This window comes from Corylus avellana, chromosome 3 (assembly GCF_965113065.1).
Source record: "Corylus avellana chromosome 3, dhCorAvel1.hap1.2, whole genome shotgun sequence".
NCBI lineage: Eukaryota > Viridiplantae > Streptophyta > Magnoliopsida > Fagales > Betulaceae > Corylus > Corylus avellana.
Window position 1 is genome coordinate 30,922,871 of NC_142492.1, and position 9,913 is coordinate 30,932,783.

Consider the following 9,913-nt stretch of genomic DNA (forward strand, 5'->3'; position numbering starts at 1 on the left):
TCAACTTACTCCGCACTTTCAATTTGTCCCTTTTATTTGCATTTTCTATTTACTTCGACGAAAAATGCATCAGGTGACTTAAATTATCCATTATATCCCTATATTGTACTAAATTTTTTCTTCTAAAAAAAAAAAAGGAGAGTCACAACATGGTTGTGGGTCTCCAGGGCTCCACTAAATTCATACCAAGAGGCAAGAGGTTTGTTTATTTAAACATTACAAAATTTTAAAAGAGAAAACTTGCCTTAACCTCCTAAATTTTTATTACTTTTGTAATTATCCTTATAAAGTTTAAAAACTCTCAATTTAATATATTAAACTTTAAAAAGTTTGCAATGTCACCAATTTTATTAGGGTTTAGAGTTAAGTCATACTGCAATAGGGTGAAATGACCTTTTTATACCCCCCGTATAATTTATAAAATTATAAAATTGCCTTAATTAAATAGTTTTAAAACTCAGAAGGTCAGTGTTGTAGTTCATAGGGCAAAGTGACGAGTTAATCGTTTGAGTTAATGGCTTTGACAGACAAAAAAAAAATTTAGACACAAAATAGTAATTTATGGAGGTAAAGTATTACAGTTAGCCATTAATAGGGGCAAAATATAGTTTATCCAAGTGGTTTTGAACATACTTTTTAATTTTAAAAATATTTTCTTAAAACCGTTGGCAAATGATTCTTCCGAATGAAAGAATTTTCTCAAATACAATCTATCTATAACATTATCCTGTGCCCCTTGACCTGACTTTCCCCAGACATTTTAAGCCACCCAGATCTATCCACGTCATTGTCGTATAAGACGTGACAAAATCAAAGTCAACCAATTGGACCAGTCGGTTGTCACCCCCAGCAGCTCAAATGACCTTGACCTCACGCTATCACCAATCAGAAAATCCCAGCTCTATTTATATCAAAATCCACAGCCAATCATCAGAGCCTCCACTAAAATAACAGTAACCTTCATGACTCACTACCCACAAACCAATCGTGACCCTACGTGTCTCCAATCACCATAAATTCTCGGTCAGCAGTGCGTGTGATTCTCTTTCCCAAATCCACTTCCCTTGTCAGTTTAAAATATATTCTTATTGGAGCGCATCTTATGTAAAGGATATGCTTGGAGTACGACTAGATCGACGGCACAGAATCCTCCGTGCCACCACAATGTAAAACTCACAGCCGCACTTGATTATTACACCATCTTGCATTACTCAAATCTATAACTATTTTTCGAAACAATCGAGAAAGATTTGTCCAAGCACGAAACAGAAGAGAGAGAGAGAGAGAGAAAGAGGCAGGGTAAATGCCATGGCTTTCTCACCATGTAAGTGTATTTTTTTTTTCTTCCACGTTCTTGTTGATGATTACTTTATGAATGATTACTGGGTTTTTCGGTTTTTCCACGATTTGATGTTTTTGGTTGGTTTGATATGCTTCTGGTGTTGCTGTTCTTGTTTTTTTTTAGCAATTGGGTTTGCTTCTTCTGTTGTTTTTGATACCATTTTTGGTTCAGACATTTGACACTCAGCTGAACTATTTTTTGGACATGGGTTACTGCATCTGATTTAGAATTTGCTTTTTCCTTAATGTGGCCCATGGGAGTGAGCCATGTCACTGTGCTTGGTAGATTTTGGTCCTGGATTAATTCTGGGGAATGATTATGGACTCTCTTAGGTTAGTATAACATGGCATGGTTTGAGCTTGATATGTTTTGACTGGTAGGTTGGTTCTTTTTTTTTTTTTTTTAAGTACATTACAAACTACAAAAACTACAAAAAAACAAACATAAAAAGGATGGTCCTTTCCGCTAACAATCCTAGAAGAATTGAAAGGGGAAGAGGAAAAGGGAATGCTGCTAGAGTGTCTGGCTGCGGCCCAAGGTGCCAAATAGTGGGCACAAAAGTTTGCTCTTCGGTTAACTTTCTAGCTTCCCAAAAGGAAGCAAAGGGAATAAAGTCTATAATATCAGAAATGACGGAGGAGATCCTCCAGTCTTGAGATGAATCTGGCTGACGGAGAGCTAGGATAACCACTTTAGAATCTCCTTCGAGAATAAAGCGATCAAGACCAAGTGAAGATGCTAAGGAAATGGTGACGTCGGTCTAATTTAGATTTTAGATTTTTTTTTTTTTTTAAACATCCAGTCTAGGAAAGTATCTGTTTACATGTCAAAGATCTCAGTAGGAAATGATGATTTATCAGCAACAATTGCTTTAGAGAAACTATCATTACATCAGTTCCTTGTGTGTGCATGCATTTCTGGCCGTAACTTGCCATTAGGATACGCTATCTTTGCAGTCTTGGATAGCTGTCTCATTTATTCTATTGATGAACATTTGAGGCATTGTCCACATCAAATCTTGGTTGACTGCAGACACTTGACCCTATGCATACAATATTTGGTTCCTTACTATTTGCAATTAATGTGTTGCTATTTGATGGTTAATGTTATCAGATCAAGTATCTATATAATAATTGTGACAAAGGAATATAGGTTTTTCAAAGCATGTGGAAATATGCAACATTTTATGCCGATTGTATCAATATTGCTATTTGATTCTTAGACATATTTTACATTTTATTTTTGGTATTCTCCATTTGGCAGGCATTGCCCCTTTGGTAATTCTGTTCCTCATTGTTGGGTGTGCTGCAAGGCCCTTCTATCCACTCCCTAGTAAAGTAGCTGACGGCACTAGAAAGCCTTTACAAACTTCTCGTCCATATAACTTAGCTCATCGAGGTTCAAATGGAGAACTTCCTGAGGAAACTGCTCCTGCATACATGGTAATCATGGGCATGCCCCCCCGCCTGGCAAATTTTGAGTCTTTCAACTATCCTATTCATATGTTTGATCTGAGATTGCTCAGTTAATACTGAATGGCAGAATAAAATCACTGAGCTGAAGAATGCCAATTTCAATATTTTTTTTTTAAGAAGTTATCTTATTCATATTGGTTGGTAACTGAAGCTAGTAAATCAATCTACCAATTAGAGCTGACCATATACATAAAATGTTTTGTGGGGTGTGAGCAATATGGAGTTTTAGCTCTATATGTGTGTGCGCATGCATGTACGCTCGTGTAATATTTATATATCATGTTAACCTTTCTTACAATGTATTGGTATAACAAGCATAATTGTGAGATGTCACAATTGGATATGAAATTATGGGCATCGCAATCTTTTTTTCAATTAATATGTTGAGCCTCTTCTCTGTCCTCAGATAATATGTATCATAGAAATGACTTTCTCTTGCAGAGAGCTATTGAAGAGGGTGCAGACTTCATTGAAACAGATATCCTATCTTCCAAAGATGGCGTTCTTATATGCTTCCATGATGTAACACTTGATGCTACCACTGATATTTATCAACACAAAGAATTTGCCAAACGTAAAAGGACCTATGAAGTCCAGGGGGTCAACACCACTGGCTTTTTTCCTGGTATGGAAGGCATTTAGCTTTCTACTTCCTTTTATCATAGAATTCTGAAGATTGATCATATAGTCTTGCTAGCTACAAGGTTAAGCTTAGTGCATAAGTACCCAAAAAACTTTAAACTTGCACTCTATGCCTGTGTGTGTCTATACAAGTACCACTATTGTCTGTAATGCTGTTTTCACCTTCTGTCATTTTTTCCTGTTACAAGGACTAGTTTAAGTTTCAAAAAATTGAAATTATTTTAATTATGTGCAGTTGATTTCACATTAAAAGAACTAAAGTCATTGAGGGTGAGGCAAAGGTACCCATTTCGAGATCAACAATATAACGGTTAGTTTCTCTATGTGGGGATAAGTGTTCTTGAGCTGATTAAAATCCCTCCCCCCCACCCCCTCTATTGAGTAGACCATGTACAAATTATTTACTGCTTCATGTCATTTTTGTTCGTTGTTTTCTAAATATCATGAAAAATGAAATTAAAATTTTGGAATAGTTTAATTTCTGCTATAATCAGTGAATACTATGTTTTGTATCAACAGTTAATATTGAATTATGTACCAGGTATGCATCATACTATAAGTCCACGCTTGATTGGCTTTGGGTGGGCTCTGGTTGGCATTGCGGTGATAAAGCCCAATTGACAGCTAATTTTAAAATCTATGGCTGAGCTTGACTATTGGGCACATGTGAATGACACAAATTGATGCCTATGCTAATCTAAGTGAAAAAGTAGATTATGTTTCTATTATTATCATCTTTTCTAATTGATTAGATTTGAACGGTGGTTCTCTTTTATCTTTTGTTTTAACAACTATTTGTTGATTCACAACCTTTGGTTTGCACAAAGTACTATTAAATATCTATTTTACATTTAAAATTTTCAAAATAATTTATTTAAATTAATTATATTTAATTTAGAATTCTGTCATACATTTTATTTGTCTTAATTTCCAAATATATCCTTTCACCACCAAACCAAATGTATACTATTATTTGGTTCAAGTATTGCAAGGACAAGGAGGCCAAAAGTATGTTGATCATGACCTTGTCTCTCTAGAAAGATGTAGAGAAAAGGGGGCAACCAATCAGCTGTCATTATTTTTTTGTCTTCAATGTATCTATTCATCAAAAGTTTCCTATTTTTGTTGCTGCTTTGGTAATAAAAAATAATTTCAAGTTGTAAATAATTCAGTGATCTGGAAGTTTTTGCATGTTAACTGTCATAAATTTATTGAAGCAGAAGAATTCCCCAGCAACTCTATCAGTGTTGAATTGAGTCCATTGTCTGATTCTATGAAACATTTGATGGAGTTGAACTTGATTCATTGTAGTTACAGTTGAACAATTGCCTTGTCTTCTATTTTAAAACTTTTTGTTTTTATCTACCTGCCCTTCTGAAACTCTAATAGTGGTGCTGCCCTACATGGAGACACAATCCATTATTTTAAATAAACATGAATAGCTAGTACCTTGGTCATAGTTGCCTAGATCATTGTAAAGAACCTGTGTTTGATATTTTAAAAATGTTAGGAATTTTAAAGTATTGTAATTTCAGTTCTTTTCTTTTCATTGTAAAGGAATTTTTTGCCTTCACTTGTGCTATGTATAAAAGTAATTAATTATATTCTCTATGTGGTCTTCTCTTTAGGAAAGTTTACTATTATTACTTTTGAAGAGTACATTTCAATTGCACTGGATGCTACCAGAGTTGTTGGAATATATCCAGAGATTAAGAATCCAGTATTTATCAATCAGCATGTGAGTATTTCTCCCTCAAAGTCTGCCACAAGAAAATGGTTGTGCGGGACAAAGTTGGTTGCCTTTGAACTTATTGAGATTAGAGTCCTCCCTCCTCCCCAACCTCACCAATAAAGTAAATGATTCAGCTTGAATAGAATAGCTTTCCGTTTCCCTTTAATGATACCGCTCTTTATGTTTCCGACTGTATGCGGATCTCCATTGGGGTTGTAGTGTTAATAACTTATGATAAATCTGAATTAAATAAGGCAAACAAATGAGGCTTGTATTATTTTAAAAAAGAAAACCAGGAAAAAACACTTCGACTTCTGTTTTCATGTTTTCCATAAGAAAACTTGATGGCAAGGGGTGTGGTTTACCAGTTCATGTTGAAAAATTAGTTTGTTGTGGCTAAAAGATGACCAGTATGGTTAAGAAGTTGGTTATTATTTCTAATACATTCTTTTAGGCAACAGTTCTACTTCCCCTAACATATCAATTGATACCATCAACAGGTGAAATGGCCAAATGGTAAGAGATTTGAGGATAAGTTTGTGGAGACACTTAAGAAGTATGGATACAAGGGTTCATATTTGTCAAAAGAGTGGTTGGCACAACCTGCATTTATCCAGTCATTTGCTCCAACTTCACTTGTATATGTATCAAATCTGACAGACTTGCCTAAGATCTTTTTAATTGATGATGTTACTGTTCCAACTCAAGACACTAATCAGGTTTGTGTTCGCCCTGGTATAACCCCCCTATGCATGGCCTACTCAGTTTCTTTGTTGACTTCTATGCATGCGTGCGCTATTAGTGATCTAGGTGAGTTAATGATCTTGAAACATTGCATTTTTATTTAGGTCCTTTCCAAGAGCGAGAAAATAATAAAATATCATAGACTCTTTACATGTCTAGATCATAAGGCTTACAAAGAGGCAATGGAAGTAATCTCAGTGCAGTAATTGCAATCAGGCTTTTTATCATATATAAAAAAGAACCAGAAAATGAATTCCCCAGCTTGAAAGGAACTTTCTGCTCAGAAGGAGTTCTCCGTTTTTAGCAAAATCTGCCAACCCCCTTTACCTTTTTGTTTCACTTAAAATCATTGCTGAAACTCCTACTGTTCTGTTCCTGTTAAACTGTAGCGGCAAAACAAGTTTGTTTGGTAAAAATTTATCCAAAATTTATCCTTGTCAAAAAAATAAATAAAAAAAGAACAGCTACAAAATCCATATCGCCTTATTTACTTTTTATTATATGCTTGTAAATTCTCCATTGCCCTCCTAAAACTGAATGTGTTGTAATGAATCCATAGTTGGAAGATATTTGACATCTTCATAACCCAATGGGTGGTCCTGAGCCATGGCCTTCCAGTTCCAGAATTTACCTGGCATTTCATATCTTGTTTCCTGAATTGTTCCTATTCTTAGAATATTAAGTAAATAATAAATTCATCATTTTCTATTAGCTTAATCCTTTGAGACAAGTGGTTATTTAACATAGTATCAGAGTAATGATCCGAATTTCAAAGTCTGACTCCATAATTTGCCTTCGGTTTAAGTTAAATATTCCACGTGTTAGGCTTCACTTATTGAAAGGGTGTTTGAGCCCCCAAACATGAAAGAGATTATTAGGATATTCATTAAATAATTAAATTTACTATTTTCTATGGGTTTAAGCTTTTGGGATAAATGGTTATTAAATACCTATCAAACTTGTTTATCCTCTCCAGTGCTTGGTTTATGTTGTATGATTCTTTTTCTTTCTGAACTTTCCAATATTTAGATTCCTAAGGTAATAAAATGACATTGATGATGTGCAGTCATATTGGGAAATTACTTCAGATAGTTACTTTGACTACATTAAGAAGTATGTGGTGGGCATTGGACCTTGGAAGGATACGGTGGTTCCTGTCGAGAATAATTATTTACAAACGCCTACTGATCTTGTTGCCCGCGCACACTCCCATGACCTACAGGTACACTTCTTCTATCAAATGCTTGTCTCTTCGATTGTGGTAATATAGTCATATATGATTGAAGGTTATCACGATTAAGAGTCCTTTTTCTTTAATGTTGCATTGATTTGTTTACCAGTCTTCCAGCTTTCTTTTTCCTCTGAAAATCTCCCCACTTTGATCAAAGTGAATGTTATAGCCAAAAAAAATAGCTGAAAGTCTCAAATCACTGTCAGGATGCTGAATAACGCCCAAACAACATAAAAGGAAGATGTCTTCTCTTTGGATGTAATTACAAATAAATGGACAAAATTAGTAATATACCGAAGTAGTTTTCACTCTCATCACTGAACTGGCCAAAGCTGTTGTTGCACAAGCATTTTAGATTCAGAGCAAAAAATGGGGTCACGGATCCCATTCTTATCATTGGCCCAATCAAAGGGAATAACAAAAATGAAAAAGGTGCAGCTTAGGGGCTGTACATATGGATACTTTTTATTAAAGAGAAAAATATAGGATGTATGGAACACTATATTTAGGGCTGTAAATGAACTGAGCCATTCGTAAACAGCTCGAGCTCAACTCTAGTTCAGTTTGTTTATTAAACGAATCAAGCTTGAAAGAAATTTAGGCTCGTTTATTCAACAAGCCAAACTCGTATAAACCCAACTCAACTTGTATAAGTTTGTATAAACTTGTAGAACTACATTTTTATTATTTTTATAGTATTATTTAACTTTGTAATGTGAACATCTTAGGTATTTAAAAAGATAAAAGGAATTATCTTCCTAATGTAATAGATATAGCTTGTGTTATTGTGATTATGAGACTTGACATAGATATATGTGTATATATATATGAAAATGAGTGTATTTATGTGTATGTATATATATGTCTGTATAAAACATATATATATATATATATATATATATATATATATATATATATAGACTCTAGATTGGATTGTTTAAGATTTGACTTAATTTATCTAATTAACTAATGGTTCTTATGAATTTATGAAAAACATAAAATAAAAAGCACAATATTAACTTTATATAAGGAATGAATACGTTAACTGAGGAGTTCGTAAACAAGCTCGAGTTTGTTCAAAACAATAAATAAACCGAATTTGAACAAATTGTCTAACTCGGTGATAAGTTCGAGCTCGACTCGTGTTCGAAACAAAAACTTCAATACTCGCCTTGATGACAGGCTTAAGTATATCATTAGAAAAATTTTTGTAACAACTATGCTGGGCCAGACTGTTGGTTGGCAGAGAAGTTCTGACGCTATTTTAGGAATGGACACAATTTTTTTTTGAGTTGGATTGACATCTCAAATGACTAGTTTGAAAGGTTACTTCAGTTGTTGTTCACTATTATTCACTGTTTGGGTTGTGTAATTGGTTGGATATCTAAGTTATGGTTTTGTTTGTATGGCCAGTGAGGTCTTGTTACTCTGCAGTCTAAATTAACGTTTCAATGTTCTTCTCCAAGAAAATGTGGTAAATTAACCGGAAGCATTTCATAGAAAATCTCTCAAATTATTTTCTTAAGAAACATGACATTTTACTATGCACCCTATCATTGTTCCCAAATGTATTCTTTTATTGCATTTTCATCTTTCAGCTCGTTTCGCCGGGAACTCTCTACTAAAGTTACATAATTTTTCGCCAATGCTTGAGTTGAACTGCAAATTTTTCATGGTGATCATGCAGGTGCACCCATACACTTACCGAAATGAGAACAAGTTCTTACACTTGAACTTTAACCAAGACCCATATGAGGAATATGATTACTGGATTAACAAGATAGGAGTTGATGCACTCTTTACAGACTTCACGGGCAGCCTCCATAATTATCAGGAATGGAGATCTCTTTCTTCAAATGATAGTGATGATAGGGCATCTAAACTATTGCACAAAATTGCTGAGATGATCAATTCCTAGAAAAGGTATGAGAGAGCAAGTTGTATGTATCATTATATATTATCATCCTGTTTATATGCACGTTGTGTACGATAACATAATTGAAACTTGTTCACTAGAGGTCATTTTTTCAGTTGTTTTCCTTGCAAAATAAAAATAATGAGCTATTTCCTATTGATGAATCAATATAAACTTTTGTAGTTGGCTTGCGATCAGCTTGTATGTTGGTCTAGATAATGCAATTTCCTTTATCAATCTAATTGAATGCCCTCCTCCGCGAGGGATAAAAAAAAAAAAAAAAAAAAAAACAAGAGAGAAAAGAGGAAAGAAAAATACATTCCATGTAATATTGATGTGGTATCTTACCTTCATTTTCCTTTTTGTTTCCAATTGCTCCGAAGGCCAGCAGTTGGTAAATTTTTTTGTTTTTTTTTTTTTTTCCTTTTTTTGGTTGGAGATGAACTTTGGAGAGATTGTAGACATAGCACCATCAATTCTTTGAATTCAATGTTTACCATGGCTAATTTTAGATCAACAATTTATAAAATTATCAGGAGTAACCATGCAAGTGGTATTGCTAAATGATCTGTACAAGATTTGCTTTCATTGTGTATTTCTCATGATTAACAAGCATTTCATACATTGGGACCATATGAAATTGACCATCTTTTGGGAAAAATAAACGGAAGCCTTCCAAACTACAGCTTTTTTTTTTTTTTTTTTTTGGTCGTCTCTAAACTACCAATTGTGACACTTAGATAAGTTAAACTACCATCGTTTGACAAAAAAGTCTCTTTGCTAGCGTCAGACGGATGAAAAAGGGGTCAAATGTGTTGATCACTTTGACGAA

General features: G+C 34.2%; 1 protein-coding gene across 2 annotated transcripts; it reads left to right on the forward strand.

Annotated features, from left to right (window-relative positions):
• Nucleotides 1-1,231: 1,231 nt before the first annotated feature.
• GDPD6 (PLC-like phosphodiesterases superfamily protein) lies at nucleotides 1,232-9,293 on the forward strand. 2 transcript variants are annotated; one of them, XM_059584927.2, is made up of 8 exons: nucleotides 1,232-1,324; nucleotides 2,606-2,784; nucleotides 3,259-3,442; nucleotides 3,695-3,769; nucleotides 5,088-5,197; nucleotides 5,692-5,910; nucleotides 7,002-7,157; nucleotides 8,854-9,293. In XM_059584927.2, exons 1-8 carry the CDS (start codon nucleotides 1,309-1,311, stop codon nucleotides 9,082-9,084), a joined length of 1,170 nt encoding a protein of 389 aa, XP_059440910.2. In that variant the 5' UTR covers nucleotides 1,232-1,308; the 3' UTR covers nucleotides 9,085-9,293. The 2 variants fall into 2 exon arrangements, with proteins under 2 accessions (XP_059440910.2, XP_059440911.2); XM_059584928.2 differs by lacking the exon at nucleotides 2,606-2,784.
• Nucleotides 9,294-9,913: the final 620 nt, after the last annotated feature.